The 18,595-nt window shown below is 36.8% G+C and overlaps 1 protein-coding gene across 1 annotated transcript in view; it reads left to right on the top strand.

The window, feature by feature from the left end:
- OLA1 (Obg like ATPase 1) overlaps positions 1-18,595 on the top strand; it is a 105,289-nt gene that overhangs the window by 53,204 nt on the left and 33,490 nt on the right. Inside the window, exons 6-7 of the mRNA XM_075710907.1 lie at positions 10,800-10,880; positions 11,153-11,250. Coding sequence (XP_075567022.1) covers positions 10,800-10,880; positions 11,153-11,250 — 179 coding nt within the window. The remainder of the gene's footprint in view (positions 1-10,799; positions 10,881-11,152; positions 11,251-18,595) is intronic.

The raw sequence follows: 18,595 nt of genomic DNA, 5'->3' as shown, positions 1-18,595 counted from the left end.
CTTTCTCTTTGCCTCTTCCTTCAGTCTATTACTTCATCTGTCGTTCACCCGTCAAAATGGCTTTGTCGTCATGTTTTTGTAACTTACACTTCCCGTCATTCTTTAGGATTTTTTTATCGTTTCTGTATGAACACACGCACAGAAAACACCAGGTTCTTGAAGTTGTGTGTTGCTCCGCCAGTTCTGCTCTCAGTAACAGCTGTTACACTTGACCTGTCTCAGCTGAGTTTGTTAACAACAATAGAGGTTTCAAAGGCATTTAATTCCTTTGTTTCATGGAAAGGGGTGGCTGAACAGAGTGGAGAGGCACAAATTAATGCTCCCCTTGAGGCAAAGGCTGTACATAGGAACTACAGTCACTAGGGAATCTCTTCAGGGACGTGCTGTGGGGCATCACGTCTGTGGGTCCTCCTGATCTTGGACCTTCTTGCTTGTCTTCCTTTGTGACTTGTATGCTTGAATGGCAAGGTAGACAGTAGACCTTAGTAAAATTGACTTTTTTTAATGGTAAAGGCCTGTGAAAGCTCTGCCTGGTTACTTTTCTTTTCCTGGTAAATCAATCCTTAGGCCTAGTTACACAGCTTCTACAAACAGGTTTGTGAAGTTGTAAGACTGTAACAGCAATTCTTGGGATTTTCCAGCCGCTAGATGGGTTTGTTTAGATGTTCAGCCACTGGGTTGTGAGGCACTCCTGCACAGTTTGGTTTGCCTCTTTTCCTTTAACGTTTTGTGTTGTAGAGAAGGCCTGTGGCTGCATTTATGTAGTATGCTGCATGATTAACTGACTTCATAAGTCAGTACTGACTAAACTAAATGACTTATGGGTCTAGGGGAGAAACCATAGGGGATTGGTGAAAAAAACAGTTAAAGGTGATGCTTCCCTAAAGCAGTAGCCAAATGTTAGGAGTGTATTTTGGCTGTTTGATCATTCTGCACTTCCCGAATCTGTTGCATTTTGCAGTTAGCTTGTTGGGCACAGAGAGAGTTCCCTTTCCAGCACAGTTTGTAATGTTGTTTCCACGCGGCTTGCGGCTACTGTTCAAGGCTTCCTCTCTCCAGGACACACAAGTCATTAAGAGACAGTATAGACTGGAATTAATACTTTTTCCAAACACATCTTCAAAAAAAAGGCGGGCGGCAGGGGAGGGGCTGGGAGAGAACTTCTCAGGATTTGCTTTTTTAAGTTATTTACCAGTATAATACATAGCAATTGCTAATATTCTGTTCTTTCCATAGCAGAGGTGCACAACAAATGGCTCTTGTCTGTGCTCTGAGTGTTCCCAGTCATTTTCCCTCTTAGGAAAACTAAGAGGTTACAAGGGGAAAGACTTGGAATTTGTAGGTTGTTTTGTTTTGTTTTTAAGAGACAATGTTGAAATTGTAGTCCCTCTCTTTTTCATTGTTTTCCTTTTCCCATCCTTTTGGGAGCAATTTAAGGTAAAGACACTTGAGAATTTCTTAAGAGTTTTAACTGGTAGAGAGTTGTGGAAGTTCTGTGGATCATTCAGATAAAGATATTATTGCAAGCTTTCTTACCTGTATCGCTTTCAGACCTTTCACTGGCTCGCTTTCCCCTGCTGAACAAAAACATCTAGCACTTGAATTGTGTTTTTCATTTCTTTCCACTTTTTTGGAGAGCACTTTGAGATCTATTGAGGAAGAAAACTATATAAGGTTAGGGAAAGAAGAAGAAGGTGAGTGAAGAAAAGAAATAATACTGATCTTAGTCAAGTATGTTTTTCTTTCAGTGGTTTGCTGAATATAGCAAATAACCTTAATATGAAAGCTAAGGAAAAGTTACTGATTTCAGAGAGGCTATAATCTCCGTGTGACCTGTGTAAACTTACTGTTGGCATCAAAGGGGATTTCGTTGTGTGTTTCATAGAACCTAATAGAAAGTAGAAGTTATTCTTCTCATTTTATAAATATGAATTGTCTCCTTTAGAGGATTCTCTTTATCAGTAAGCCATCGCAACTGTAACTTGCTTAGTTAAATTAACTTAAATAGTCTCAAAAGGTTTAGGGGGGAGAAAAAAAGAAAATTGTCAGTCTGTATCAGTCAACAGTTCTTAAATCTGAGATTTGTATTTGATTGCTCACCTTCTCGCACCTGTATTCTAACTTGTTAATTATCATTTTTCCTTTGCGTAAGCCCACATTGCATGCAGTTGGTAAGTTCACCTTTGTGCAGTGACCTGGCTTTGCAGTTGAATACAGTGTTAACTGTTTGTCCTGTCTCTCAGAGAATTGATTTTTCAATCCCCTGTCAGCAGAAATAAAATAGCCAACTGCTGTTAAGGAGCCATCAATGAAATAATTTTCAAGTTCTACTTAAAAATCAATGGCACAATATGGTCCAAGATCAGCAACACGTAGTGTTGACGTAGGCTTGGAGTAGTTTCCTTTACCTGTATATTTTTGTATGTTTTGCAAGTGTTCTCACCACTGCCTTAGAAATGACTGTTTGCTTTTACTAAGGGTACTGTTCTTTCAGACTCAGTATACCTTTAAATATTATTTTGGCTATAACCTTCTAAAGAGATATTATAGAATAAAAATACCCCTGTTATTTGCATGTATTAAAACAGCACGAATATCATTTCAGAAAGCAATCAGAGTAATTTTGATTTTACATTTTTAATCTGTCTGGTGCTGGTATCTGCAGAGACATGAGAAAGATACTGAGTTAAACTTCATTATTAGCTTACTATTCACCTGTTATTTTGGGTAGCAGGAGATTTCAAAGTAAAATTCAAATACGTACAAATTTATAGATCAGAATGTACAAATTTTAAAACTTGTTTTAAAAATATGTATTGTTTAATTTATGGGATTTTTCAGTCCTGGAGACAGAAGTCTTCAAGTTAATACAATATAATATAGTTAAGTGAACATTATTGCAGGATTCTCTTCCATTACCCTTCCCACGTGATTCAGTTCTAGCCCTTAGAGACTGACGCTCTGCAGTAGATAGCTATTCCTTCAGCCCTTTGTTAGTGCACTGAATCTTGAATTCCAGCACAGAATAATTCTTAGTGGTAATGGCATTGTGATTTATATATCTGACCACAAGAATATTATTTATAGTTGAGTTCACGTAGATTGTTGATGTTAGTGATACGAAGACAAAATCTGTAGGTCAGTATCAATGTCCGCAGTGTTTGAGCTTCCAATTTTCAGCTGAAAGGCGGCTTTTACAGTAGGTCAGGATCAATGTTCACTGCAATTGAACTTTCAGTTTTCAGTTGAAAGGGGTGCTTTTACAAGTCCTGCGAGATATCTAAATTCCATTGTTAAAGTCTGTCAATTTAAAAATAAGATTAGTTTTTCAAATCAAACACATTTTGTAAGAACAAAAGTAATTGCAGTTATGAAAAGAACAGTTAGAGACTCCTTTTTAATGTAATGGTACCAGAACCATCTAGTGCATATTTAACTTACAAGAAAAGCATCAGGCTTTGTTTTGTTGCAGCGATAGGCAATGAACTAATAATTGATACAATGACCATAGGCACAGAGTATAAGTATCTGTTGGCATGTGTGCTGTGAGGAGTAAAGAAAAATCTTCCTAATGATGTTTTAAGTAGCTTTAATCCCTTCCTTCCTCCTCCCTTCCATTTAATGTTTTGGTCCTGTTCTGATAATACAGTAACTGAAAGATAGTTTTTTGTTCATTTAAAATCACTGATACAGTGGGGCAGATACTTCACAAACAGCAGAGAGCTGGTAGATTCAGTTTCTTCTCATTACCGATATATACTAGGTGAAAACAGGGTGAAAATCTTTCCTTCCCACAATATTCTGATGAATGGGATGGTGCCAAGCAGAATTTGCTGACCTCGTGCTGCAAGCGCTTGCCAGAGTTCTCACGGATGGATGAGCTCTTATTTCCTCTAACTGATGATGTCAGTTGGGAATTTTCACCTTTCTTTCGTTCCAAGTTGAAGATAAATACAGCGATGAATTGGTTTGGGGTTTTGGGGTTTTTTTTTTCCGGTTTCTTTGGCCTCCTTTTGTGAGGAGAGTTTGAGAGGCCAGTTTGTTCCACTGGAGATAGAAGGAAAGGAGCAGCATAGGCATACACTGTTGATGTACTTTCTGCCAATGGCTGTTACAATTAGTAACTTAAATGTTAAATCATAGGGAATCGAGAAAATATTTATATTCTTAATGCATATAATTATGCCTAAAATCTTTAGTGGACCATTTACTGTGCTTAATGTGGTATTTAGAGGAAATTAAAGTTCATTCTGGAGAACATCTTGAACGTAACAGGAAAATATTCATGGCAGATGTTTGTGAATTTAAGCCTGACTTAAAAGTACGTAATGTGTAAATACACGTTTGGATTTCTTTTGGTATTGTCAGTAGACAAAGAGAAGTCAATGCTTAAATACTTTCTGTCAAGGCTGATCTTTCCTGTGTAGATTTGAACAGTGGCTTGAAGTAATTACTTCTGTAAATAATGTCTGTCTGGGTACGTCTAGATCCAAACCATGGTGTACTTTTTAAATAGTACATACATATGCCAGAATAACTCCATATATGAATAGCTGTATTTTCAAAAGACACCTTTTTCATTTGGCTTAATTCACATCTAGAACAAATGCATTCATGCATGGATTTATTAGGAAATAAGTGTATGTAGACTAATGCAGTAAGAAAAGTTTAGTGGAACTCTACAGAAGATGTTTCATTTTACTTTTCAGCGCAGTTTTCCTGTTCTGATTTTCTGAACTGCTAGAAATAATCACTTGTAGATAGGCTGCTTTCTGTATTCTTGCCTGCTTTTTTCTTTGAGAAGCTACAGGTGACTATATTATTTTGTGTATAATGCCTTAGAACCCAGAAGGATGACCCACAGAGGAGAATTTGGGGATTATTGACATGAATTACATTACCTGGAATGCTTGTAGGATGTTTTGGGTGGAAGTAGTTGCTGTGGTTCATAAACGTTATTGGCATCTAGCTCTGAGTAAATCTTGTATCATGTACAGCTTGTACGGGCTCTGTTAGAAGGTATTGAATAGAAGAAAGGATAATACACTTGTCCTAAATCCATTACCTCTCCCATTGTATTTTTATTAAAGTCAGTGAGCAAGGGAATTGTAAGAGATTAGACATTGTTTTGTACCACAGAGGAACTCATTGTCACTCCAGTTGATGCAGTACCTGACTTGTTCTCTTCCTTGCATCCAGCTGCCACAGCTTATTTAAGCACTTAACACAACTGAAAAACATGATCTAGCCTTTTTTTTTAAACTACAAAATTTGTCTTAATTGTCCTTTCAAAATACTGCTGTTTCTAAACATTGTTTTTACAATAAATTCTTACTTTGTCACTTCAGCCTCACTCTTTTAAATCACCAGAAAACCTCCAGGAAGAGCAGAGAGCTGGGGCTACGCTAAATAGAACTGAAAAAGATTTCCAAGGAAAGCCATGAATGGAAGGACTGTGGGCATGGTGCGCACCGTACACCTTGTGTTAACAAGGAAATTGCTGTGCACACAATAAATTAGTTTTAGGTGCAGCACGGTTTAACTAGTTATGAGTACTCTTTACCTCAAATAGCATAGTTCTCCATCTGTATCTGAAAAACCATTGTAGCTATTTTGAAGGCCAGATGGAAAACTAATTATTAGCTAGTTTGATCTCTCGCATATCCCAGTTTAATTCTCACAATTGTGGTTAAAATAGAATGTATCTCTTAGGGGAAAAAAATTAACCTTTATGTAAATATTTTCTAGCTAGAGATAAATTACTGTAACTTGCATAAGCTGTGCCAGTGATTAATTATCTTTACTGTTTAGAAATGACACAGCTTTAGTCTGTATTTGTCAAGCTTCAACTTTCAACCATTTGATTTTTGTATGCTGGTGTGGAAAACCCTGTATTATGTGAGTTCTTTGTTAATTTTATATATATATATGAAATGCGATAAGGATAAAAGCATAATATTTAAGCACACTGAGTCTTCATGCATAAGCACTGTTTCAAAACCTCTTATTTTTCTCCAGTTTTTCAGTATTTCAACAGACACTAGTGTAGAATTATTCACACTGGACATTAGCCTATTTACGTACTCAAAGATTGTATTAGTCTTTTAGTTACAGTACAGTTCATTTGCTTGTGACCCTCAAGTCTTCTTAGTCACTCTTGCAAGGGGGAAGTCCTCCACCTGTGGTAAATACTGTATGCGCCCTCCCTTGTCCCCCACCCAGCAAGTATATGAACTTGAATTTATTGTATTGAAAAACATTGTTTGCCTTCACTAAATCTGTTTAGCAGTTCTGGTCACTACACACATGATTCATTTTGTTAGTAATTTACTATTCTCATTAACATGGTCTTTTTTTAGGCTGTTGATGAAAGACAATAACTAGCGAAAGGCAGATAATTTGTTAGGACTGCCACCAGAAACGCACTCATTGGATTTTCTATTTATAGTTACATTCTGAGACCTACTGGTTAGGTGGTTAGGTGGTGTTGACTCCATTTAGTGTATGCAGTGTTTTTTGAATTAAATACCTTACGCCACTAAGCCAGATTCCTTAGGGAAGTCTGAATATATTAATTATACGCTACTGCCTTCATTATTGATATGCTATGCTGTTGGACTTCTGTATGGAATGAGACGAGCTAACTAAGAGCTACAGGTAGCATTTTAGGTACTCCTTATGGCTTTTCTGAGGAGCAGAGCAGTGAAAACGATAGAATTTTGGACAACTGAAATGTTTTAATAAAACGTATTTAACTGCTTTCAAAGTGTTTACAGGCAGCTGGTCAGTTATTACATCTTGGAAGTTTTGAAGGGAACGAATAAGGTGCTGAGAAACGCTCCATACTTCCCAGAAACATCTCCCTTGGTGGGGGGAAAAAAGCCTACTGTACTCACAGTTACTCTCTGTCGTAGCGGAGACTTTTGCACTGCCTGCAGGATCACGGAGAATTCACTTGCACTTTGAAGTGTGAAGTGATAATCCTCACAACTGCTTACTTCTTTATTAAATTTGCGGAAGTTAATTACATGCCCTGCTAATTTACAACAAAAAACTCACAATTCTCTGATGCCAAGTAGGCAAGTGAGTTTTCCAAGCTTCAGTTTAGTCCCTCATGCTGTAAGAAGAATTTGGCATTGGCACACATTATTACTATCATCCATCCAGAGAGTTTATTAATGTATGCACATTTTTCTACACAGTAGCGTCTCGTGAGCATGTCTTGATAAATCTCCTAAATGCAATTTAAATGTATTTCTCGATAGCATTTTATAGTGTTGGGACTTATTGTTAAAGTCCTGCTTATCATTTGTGGGTTGACTACTTGGCAAATGAGAGCAGGACATAAATTAAAATCACGATATTGTATAAGGCTAAATATACTAAGCGTTCACATGTGCTAAATACGTTGCCAAGGACATAGTCAGAAATTAACTGATGTTTAGAACAGTGGTATTTGATATTCATGAAGTTTGCTGTATTTCATATACCTTGACAACTGTAAGTAAATTGGATTTTGGAGGGGTTTTTGGCGGCCTTTTAAATGGTGCTTGCTGTAATGTTGCTAGCTGAACACCAGAACAAGAATACCCCTCTCACCAAACAAGAAGTGGATCATTCTGCTGGTGACAGATTGACCTCGAAGTGTGCAACTGGGGAGGCCAGATCTAATGAAACAAAGTGGATCATTGCTCTGTATTCTGTTATTAAGCACCTTGGAGTTAACTAGAGTAGTGATTAAATGTGTTTAAATGACTGTTACAGTGATACGAAGATAAAAGGTCAGTTCATACTCTTTCGCCAGGCCTAAACAGAAGTAATTAATAAAACTAAAAATGGTGCTACATGAGATATAACCTGAAAATGTGTTCTTTGCGTGTTTGTTTAGAGTATTGGGGTAGCTGAGTGGAAAAGAATTATATGGAAATAGTTGCCTTTAATCATATTGTCATTAATATTTTACAATTTCTTGTGAAGGGATCATATTGAATCTCATTTAAATGGGACACCACCATTGATGCAGGGGAATCTGAGTTCATCTGTCCCTTTTTTTTGTTTCTGGACTGTCTGCCTTACATTATGCATTGTGTGACTGCCCACATAGTCCATCAGAGAAAATTTGACTTTGACCAAATAATTATTTCCAATTTTTTTCTGTGTCTCTTACTGCCTCACCAGCTTCAGACATAAATGCTGTATTTGCTTATAAGTTTCCATCCTTTTATCTAAAGAAAAATTTCCAATATTTTGCCACTTTCTCTGTAAAACCAAAATAAAATTGCAAGTATACAGCTGTCAGTTCTCCCCAGCATATTCAGTTGTTGGTCAGCCTTCCCTGCGGAAGTTAGCAGTCTAATTACTGCTTTAGAACAACAGTTGCAAACAGCGTCAAGTCAGGTACCTAAATGAGAACTCTGGAAAAATTAGGTCTGTGCCAAAATGGATTTAGATGTGTCACTGTAGGTAGCAGGTGAATGTGGAAGAGACGTTCTGATTGGCAACTGTGTGCTTAGATAAGCTTTAGAAAGAGCAAACTTTATTTGTTGCATTGATGCTTGAAATTTTCTGGAGGTTCCGTGTTATGCAGCTACCCTTACAGTGGGATTAAAAAACATTTCATTGCTGCTTAAGCCTAAAAGATTGGCTTTGATAACTTGTGCTGTAATGTTTTTTCTGTCAGTTTTTTATCGACTCCAATTTATATGCAATAATGCGTTGCTATTGGGGGGCAACTGTAATGCCGAAAGCCACGTGGTAGGTGCCTACAGAATGAGTTTAAAACCCGAAATGTGTGTAGTCGGAATTCCTTCACTGCTGAACAGGAATCTTAGAGATTGTGTTGATTTTTATATATCTGTTTAAACAAAAGCTGAAGATAAAGATCTTAAATGAAAAGGACCCATTGGTAGAATTGCTTCCCTTATCTTGTTTGTACTGATTAATTAAAAAATAAAAAGCACATAGGGTTAAAGATAAGACGGTACCACTGTTTTCTTCTTTATGTGTAATCTTGTTGCATGTCTCTACATAAGCTGTTCTGGCCACTCATCATAGTAACCAGCTGGGCCATTTCACCTGCTGGAGCCATTAAAGAGGACTCTCTCCCCCTAGATTAATCCCCTCCGACATTAGTTTTTTGCTCTGACAACTGGAGCAGGCATTCAGAATTTGCAGGTGGCCAGTGTGACGCACATAATTGCCTACAATTTTAGGCAATGAATAAAAATGGTCTACATTACTTGTCAAAGGTTGTATATGCAGTGCCAAGTGAGATCTATGGGAAGCCTTTTAGGGTTTAAAGAACAGTTAATAGCAAAGCTGCACAGTGCTTTTTTAATCATAATGCATTTGTAATATAGCACTTTGATCTTCTCCTTGTAGGAAATGGTGTTATATTAGCCACTTTTAAACATTTATGAGTGAAATTCAGTTATAGGAGAGTAAAAGTGATTATTCTTAGGCAGAACATGTTAGATTTCATTAAAAGTTTTAGCTTGCCCCTTCCTTGTTAAAATCTGTGGGGAGTCCTGTTCCTGGAGGGTTTCGAATCAGGATCTGAAGATTTAGAACAGCTTTTTCTTTGTTTTTCACTAAAGCAACTGCAAGACTAGAAAAGACTGTAGTAAATACTGATGTTATTTGTGGTTGTTTATAAATGTACTTCAACCGCACAGCATTAAGCGCAAAAAATGTTGTGTGCTCAACGGCTTAGGGAATGTTTCCTTGTGTTTTAAAGCTCTTCATTCTCAGTTGCGTCAATTATAACCTAAAAAATGCATTATTTAAAGCATGATCATAAATTATCTACAACAAAAAATAGGCGACTCTAAAATGTACTACTCCTAGAAGAGCCGAGTTTGACCTTTCAGACCCAAGAGCCTTTTATTAACACCTGCCTGTAAGGAGAACCGTGCCACACGCAGCTTTCAGATTCACGACCACAAAACTGATGAGGAAAGGCTTGAAGGGTTCAGTTTGTGTCACTTGCTGTTTGCCGTTTCCATTTCACAGATGATTAATCTTTCTGTGAAGAAAGGCCAGAGAAACAAAGCACATTGGGCTCTTCCTGCAGTTACTCCTTCTGAATGCACACTAGCTTGCTAACTAAAAGGCCTTTAGATTTCCTGCCGAGAGAGATGTTCTGAAAGTGAATGCAGCTGGTTGGAGGTCACCAGTGCAAGGCTCTTGCCATTGTGTAATGGAGGCTTTGGCAGGTTTCATTTGGGGGGGGAGGGAGAAGGTGTTGGCGAAAAATTAATGCGGAATAAAAAGGGCTTTGGCCATCTGAATTAATTTCTTGAAGGGTGGATCATCAATAATAGGCTCAATTTCTGTTGCTCGCAATTTAAAAAAAAAAAAGATATTTGCTGTGTTTTTTCCCCACCCATTCCCTTTTCTTAATGGCATGTTTATATTGTACGTGGTCTCTCCCGCTGGATGCTGAAATGTCGCGTCTTACTGAGTTTGAAAAGCAATCTAAAATGTACTGATTTTTACATATATTTTATGAGCTCTGCTAATTTTCGTGGTGGCGAGAGATGATACTTGAGTATTCTCTATTTAACTTCCCAATTATGGGATTTGTATTGCTTAAATAATCGATATTGCTCTTTAGTGACTTTTAAAGCAGCCATTTCTATTTTTCTGGGAGCGTAAAAATTTGTTTTTAAAAGGTATTATCTGATTTTTAATTTGTGTGTATGTTTTTGAATCTTAATACGTACACGCCTTGTTTATGGAAGAGAATGGTCTGATATCCAGCTGAGTTTTTGACTTTGTTTTTTCTTGATCTTGCGTAGGACGTAATGTGCAAAATCAAGACATGGGTAATAGATGAAAAGAAAGCTGTCCGCTTCTATCATGATTGGAATGACAAAGAGGTAGGCTATAAATATTATCCCATGAATTGACTTCTGATTTTGCTACCTGTTACTGTCTTTTTTTTTTTTTAAAAGGTTGTTTTTTTTAGATTTCCTATTCAAACTGTATTGAATGTTAAATTTATCAGCCGATTCTGTGTTTATCAGTGATCTATGTATTACACTTTAATTCTTTTGCCTTCTCAGACATGCCATGAGGAGAATGGTCATAAAATTAACTTAAGTTGCTATAACTTGTTTTTAAAATTCTCCTCCTATATTTTCACTTCTAGATTGATGTTTTGAACAAACATTTGTTTTTTACTTCAAAACCGATGATCTACTTGGTTAACCTCTCTGAAAAAGACTACATTAGAAAGAAAAACAAGTGGTGAGTGTGTTCAGGTTAAATATCTAAATTCATGTTTCTATTTCACATTCTTCAATGGTAAATAATTCCTTGCGCATTAAGATCACCAAGGATATTAATTAGAATAGGAATAAAAACTAATGTTGCACTTTTGTTACTTGTTGTGCTCCCATTGACGTGCTGCTTGAGTACAATGCATATGGCGAAACCCTGAATGAAAGTGCAGAATAGAAAAGAATACGCTTTCCTTCCTTACATGAATCCATTAACTGTGAAGAAAATAGATTTGATGTAGAAGTACTGATTTAAATAAACATATGGTTTTATCATGTTATATAAGGCTGATTGTCTGCACAACATCTTTTTAATTCCAAAGGAATGAACTGAATCCAGAGGACTAAAGCTAGGTGAGTTACACAGAAATCTTTCAAACCGTGGCAAAATTGCACATTTTAACAGTACTCTGCAGTTGGGTGCCTGGCTTCCTTGCCACTGCTTGCATTTTGCTTATGGTTTACAGGCCTCTTTTGATGGGCTTTAATGCCATGAACAGCGCAGGTTTTAGTCAAGTATTCCTGACATCAATATTACGACTTAAGTACTTGATAGTTATGAAATCAATCTATCAGACATTCAATGCACTGGATGAAGATCCAGTCCTAACATGGTAGACATATGGTGGGAATCCGCTGTTGAGAAATACAGCATTTAGCATGTCATTGGAAGGTCTAGATGGGATAAAGATTTGGTTGTGGAGGAGGGAACAGATTAAGTAGTATACGATGGAGAAAAATCTATAGCAGTATATTTAGTTTAAAAAAACCCAATCAAACAGCAGGCCTTTTCTTAGTATTCAGATCTTTAAACACTGTACTTGTGAGATACTTTGAAGATGTATAAACGTATGTTTGTGAACAGATATATGCGTGTAACTCATCCAAACAAATCAAAAGTATCTAAAGCGGAATATCTGAATTCTCCTAAAGTACACCCTCTGTTTCTCCCTGTACTTCATTAAGTACTTAGATGCACATGGTTTCAATTTTCCATTAAAAATTCTCATTTCCATATGATATCAAAGAGTGAGAAGGCTTTAAACTGAAAAATAAACATTCATAGACTGGAAGCCAAAACAATAATTAATGTCAGATGGTTAACTCCAATAAATCATTAGAATAAATTCTGTGAAATTACTGCAACTGAAACTGTCCTTTTGATACTCCAAGACATTTTGTGTTAGTATTAAAGAACAAAATTTAACCTATTTAATAGCAAACCCTCTCAGCCCAAAACACAGACTTTGGAATAAACTCAATAACCAATGTAATGTAATATAAGCTTTTCATATTTGGCCAGATTTTATAATTTTAAATTAATTTGTTCCTTCTTTGAATGTTTTTCGGGTATGACGATTTAAACATTAAAAGTGGTTCTACCCAAGGAAGTCTTTAAAATCAGGATAGTAGTATTCACTGTTATTGTCAGGTGATATTTTTTTCAAAGTACAAATGTTGAGGTTTCCTAAGGTTCGCTATAACAGTGCAGATGTGGAAGTTTATGTGAAAATGGATGAGTCTGTTTCCCTGTCCAAAAAGGATCCTTGCACCTGTATTTGGATGATTACAGGTAGAGCTCACTGGCTCTAATTGTACAGTAAATACCATTTCCCAGACCATAATGGTAGACAGACTACTTAGGAGACGCCAGTCTGTGATTTAGCTGTCGCCAGTCACCCCATGTTTTTTGTGAGACTAGTTGTGATGATGACATAGTTAAACCCAGCTGAAAGCAAATCTTTGTATAAATTGCAATTTTTAATTTGTAAAAAATCAGATGTTTGAGTTGAGGAGTCATATAATGAAATGGTTTAACTGTTTCTATTACAATTAATGATTTAGTTTTTAAAAAGTATACCCAGATCTCATGGATGTGAGTGTAATTGTAGCTGAAAGATCAAAGCCTGGGTAGCTGAGTGATGTTCCAGAAGAGAATTTACCACATAGCCATTTTCAGTACAGTTTCTGCCTCCTGCTGTTCCTATTTTCCCTCAAGCTAGCCATTGACTACCCCCTGTGCATCCCTGCTCGTAAAAAATGATTGAGGAAGTATTTGTCATGTATTTATGAGTGGGAAACATTGTGTGATAGGGAAAGGCATCTACTAGAACCAGAGAGATTGCCATTTTCTTTCATTCAGCCACTCTGCCACAGCTTTAAATCCTCTGTTTATTCAACATAGCTTTTATATTTAAGAGCAGAATAAATGTTTTCTATGAAGGATGCTAACGGTAGACTTTTGTCATTTGTGTGGTGCAAGCAGATGTAAATGATTAGAATATATTTTACTGTTAGATGCCACTTAATTTGTGATTTTTGTTATTATTGTAAGGGGTAGAGGTTCTTATTTGAAATGCAAGCCACATTTAGACTAGTCGTTCAACTTTTTCTAAGTTTATTTCTGAGCTTAATTCATAATATTACTATAATAAAAGTAGGGTTAATGCAGGAAACGCTCAGCAGTAAAATGTTTTCATAAGACTTTTACAACTATAAAAGTGTTTAAAACAGCAAAGGAGAGGAGAGGCTTTTTGATTGGGGGTAGAGAGGAAAACTAAGATTGTCTTTGTTTTACTGGGTCACTCTTTCAGAATTAATGAACATTTTAATTGTTAGTTAAAACACACTTACATTTAAGTGCTAACATGTTATTTTTCAATCCAAGGAAAGAAGAAAACACTGTGAAAGATAGGACTATTGTGTGTTTGAGTAGGTGTATTGACCTTTTGAAAGATGTAAAAACTGGAATGGCTCCAAGCAGTTACTTGCTGGTTTTAACAATGTTGAATTAGGCATTCAGTTGATTTATGATTAAGACCTAGCCCCTGAAGAGAAGCTGACATGGCAGCTGTGTTAGTCGCACTTGTGTTATGATCAGATGACAGTAATCATGATGTTGTATGGGGGAATCCACTGAAACTGTTCTTACTACATATTGCTGTGCTCTAAATGAATGCTTAAGCCCTTCTTTTAATAATTCCTAATGGTTTTCATATGGATCTAGTACCTTAACATGATATACATGTATTTGAGTTTTACCATGAAAGTATTCTAAATAAGCCTATTAATTTTCAGTTAAAACTGTTTTCTGAGTCACAGGATGTCACATAAATCCAGGACATGAGATTTATCAACCCTACACCTAATTAAAGGTTTACATTTTAGTCTTGCTAAAGAGGGGGCTTTTAGTGGGTCATAATATGGATTCCAATTATGAAATATATTGAGCTACTTAATGAGCAGATGTAGTGGACCATGCTTAGCATACTGTTCAGTTCAGTATTTTGGACTTATTCTTTGCAGTGAGCACCAGGAATACTGTATGTGTCAAAGCTGCATAGACTGATCTTTTGACTCAACTTCTTAGGTCTAAACAAGGGAATTTTTTCATCCTGTGCATAGACTGTAATTTAAAGAGCTGATTATGCTGCTAAAGATTTTCTAATATCTATAGCATTGTAACTAAGACATCTGAGACTTGATACGGATTTTCGAACATTGTTTTCTCTAATATAATTCAGACTTGTTGAGTAGCCAAATGTGTGTTAAGATTATTTTCAAGGGGTCGTTTCTCAAAATGTTACGGTAGACATTGTGTTCACAAAAATAAGCTGGGTGTTGATGGGATTAGGGTACTTCCCTTGAAGTGTCTTACTCCTGTGTATTTAGAAAGGTGGCATATATGTCATAATAAATAACCTTTTCCCCATTAATTTTTATAGCATTTTTAATGTTGTTAAGCTACAAGAGGAATAAGTGGGTCAGATGACAGGTCTGTCTTTTCTGGTATCATGTTTCTGACAGGCCACTAACAGATGTCCAGGGAAGATGATAGGAACAGATTAAGCAAACAGAGTGTATGCGTCCAGCTTCTTGCAATCTGTTATTGTAGAACTGACTAAGCCAGATATGATATACTTGTGGTTAATAATTTTTGACTGATTTTTATTCTATGAATTTAGCCATTGACCTTTTGAACCCAAGTATACTTTTGGCATCCCAATATCCTGGAGCAGGGACTTCCACAGTTTAACTATGTGCTATATGGAGAAGTACTTCCTTATGCTTGTTTTGGATCTGCCACATCATAATTTCATTTGATGCTCCTTAGATCTTGTAGTATGAGAGTGAATAATCCTTTTCTATTCATCTTTTCCATATTGCTTCAGATGTTCCAAATATTAAAAAAAAAGGGGGGGGGAGATCTGACATGAAGAAAGAAATATCAAGGGTAAAGTACAAGGAAGACTCAATAGGCTTGAGTATGAATTAATCTGCTTCACTCAGTCTTTCACTTTTAAACTAGTTAGGTAAGAAAGTTGTTATCTGGTGGTAATTATCAGGTGGTATTATCTGGTTATTACCTGGAGACTTGGCGTTCTGGGTTGTATTTCTATGGATACATGCCCTGTGGTAGAATAGATCTAATAGTTGTGTGTTCACCATCTTAGCAAAAGAGCAAGGCAATGTCATGTGCTCGTAGAGCAAGAGGATGGTGACAGAAGAAATGCTATCCAGAAGGTTTTCATGGCTTCAGTACGCCTGTTAAAAACAAGAAAAAAAAAGAAAACTGTAAAGAAACTCAACAACAAAAACCCCTTATGCTCCCAAACCTCCCCTTCCACTCTTAAATAATGTTTGGTTTTAGAGAAGTCCTGGAGATACGATTTTTGTACAGACTCTTCTTAAATTGGTTAGCAATAAATATTTGATCTCTATGTAAAAAAAAAAAAAAAAAATCAGAGCAAAAGTTCTTCCTTAGCATTTTACCTGCATTTTGGTTTGAGACCTTTCAAAAAGACATTTTAAAAAACAAAAGAAACAAAGATAAATGGAAATGGTAATATTAACGTGACATACCTTGAAGCAAAATATGATTTAACAAGCAGTATAAGGATATATATATTTAAGAATCTTAGTAAATAAATTCACAGGAAATAAGGGAAAGAACAGCTGCAGGCCAGCTCCATCTCTTTTACAACTAGAAATATGGTGACTCAATAAAAGCGTGAAACATCTCCATCTTAGTCCCACAGAAACACAATCTCCTTTCACTGTCCAAGTTTCAGCCCTTTTCAAATGCTGACTGAAATAGATGAACTTTGCAAATTTTTCTAAAAAAAAAAAAAAAAAATCCATTTGGACAAAATATCTAAAGTTGTTCCTCTTCTAAAAGGAGGGATGCTGCTGTTAATGTATCTCTGCAGTGCAGAGACAAACCAAATTGTGTCACTTAGAGCAAACATTTATTTGCAAATACTAGCGTATTAGTCATGTAGCAGGATAACCCAGTGAGGGCAGAATGCAGTTTTCACTACCTTCAGCTTCTGAATGACATTTATTTTATGAATTACATGAAGTGTATATTTAAATATACTGTAGGTCATACAGTCATGGATGTTTAGGCAGATAAATTTTATTCTCTTATCTATATTTGAGAATGTATTTGATGTAGAATTCTTTAAATCATAAGTTGTAATGCCATCGTGGTATTGAGATGTTTTCTTGGCAATAGCTGCTTAATGATTTTAAGGCTGCCTTCTATGCTGACAGATTTGGAAAATTGTAAATTTTTTAAATATGTTGCACTTCTTGTCCCTGCCTTACAACTGAAATGTTTTTTAAAAATATTAAAAGATGATTCATATTATCTGTGTATAAGTGGAGTTTTGCATACACAAGTTGTGAAGTCGGATACTCAAAGTTAACAAGATCCAGAATTCAGGCTTCCTGTTGCACCTTTACCACGTGATTGAGCGAGAGGACCTTACAGCTGAGGTTGTTTTAACTAGGGGATGGCATATGTTTTCCATAGAGCACTTAGCTACTGTAGCAGGGGATAGTGCGTGCTGTTTGCTTAATAAACAGTTATTTTTTATTGTGTCTTATAGAAATTAATGAATGAATACAAAGTAATTTATCATCCATCAACCTAATGGCAGTCTCTTTTCTTTCTAGCACCTTTGCCTGACATTGCCAGTTGACTTCTTGTAGTCTTCAGTCTTACCAATTCCAATGACTTTTCATTCAGTTGTTCTGTCTATCCCAAACTTTCTCCCCAACCCTTTTCCTAGCTGACATGTTCTCCATGGGTCTTGGCCAGATCGTCTCTCCCTCTTCTCTGATTTCATCCCATTCTTGCTGGCTCAGTTCCAGTCCAGTCCTTTGGTCTGGATGATTTCTTTCACCAGACTTCCTGCTTTGCTTTGCTTTGCTTTCCTTTGCCTCCCACTCTGGAGTCCTCCATCCGTTTGAATGTGCATGCATGTTGTTTGGGTAACAGCAGGTGTTGGGGATATGCCTCTAGGCATGGGGAAGATGGGTGCCTGCTCTCAGCTCCGGTGTGTAACCTTGCCCCAGACAAAAACACCTTCCAGCAAAAGTCTAGCTTCACTCCAGTGCTCTGCTTGCACGCAGGTGCTGTGGATTATAGAAAGAGATTAAATCGCTGAGACTCTTCAGTGTTAAATTTGAGCAGTTTTGCTGATTTGGATGGACTTTCACACAAGTGCAACGGTTCATCTCCGATACAGAGTGTGCTGTGTGCCAAATGTAAAGTCTTGGCTCCTAAAGATTAGAACAGTAAAATTTTTCAAATATAATATTTCTGGGATGTTTTAAAAATGGACAATGCTGTATGGTGAAGCTGTTTTCAAAAATTTCACTCCACCTGGTTACAACACGGCGCTTATAAATAGCTAAAGCGTAGGTTGTGAAGTCAGGAAATAAAGCCTCGTAATTTACTTAGGATATATTGAGTCTTGAAACTGGTAAAAAGGGGAGATGGTGGTGGAGGGGAACCTACTGGTTTTTGGGGAGGCCTGTCCTGGGCAGATAAAGGTAGCTTCAAGCTATTCTTACAACTCATCAAAGACTGCAGACTGTAGAGAGCAGGATGACCAGAGTAATGAAGAGCAGTTTCTGCAGTGTTGTGAGTGATCCATGACAGCCCAGCACAGCACAACACCAGCCCAACACAGCCATATCCCAGCGAGCCTCTGTATTCTCTGAGAGCACCCGTGTGCATCAAGCTGATTATGCTGTCAGAGTAATGCAAAAGAACTGTGTATTAACACTTCGTATCAGTAAGGCTGTGCTGAGTGAAAGCAGCTATAAGTAACTTCTCAACTTCGTTGCTGTGTGTATGATCCCTGTCTTACCAGCTGCATGTCATACCAAACCTCCTCCAATTCAGCTTTGCTTCCCATCTTCTGTTCCTTTTCTTCTTCTCTCTCCTGATGCTCTTCTCGGTGTTTTTATTTTTTTGGCTGTCATCACCGTAATTTCTGAGCTGTTCATACAAAGGTCTG

This window comes from Pelecanus crispus, chromosome 5 (assembly GCF_030463565.1).
Source record: "Pelecanus crispus isolate bPelCri1 chromosome 5, bPelCri1.pri, whole genome shotgun sequence".
Lineage (NCBI taxonomy): Eukaryota > Metazoa > Chordata > Aves > Pelecaniformes > Pelecanidae > Pelecanus > Pelecanus crispus.
The sequence above is the reverse complement of the archived record's forward strand: the minus strand, read 5'-3'. Positions and strand labels throughout refer to the sequence as shown.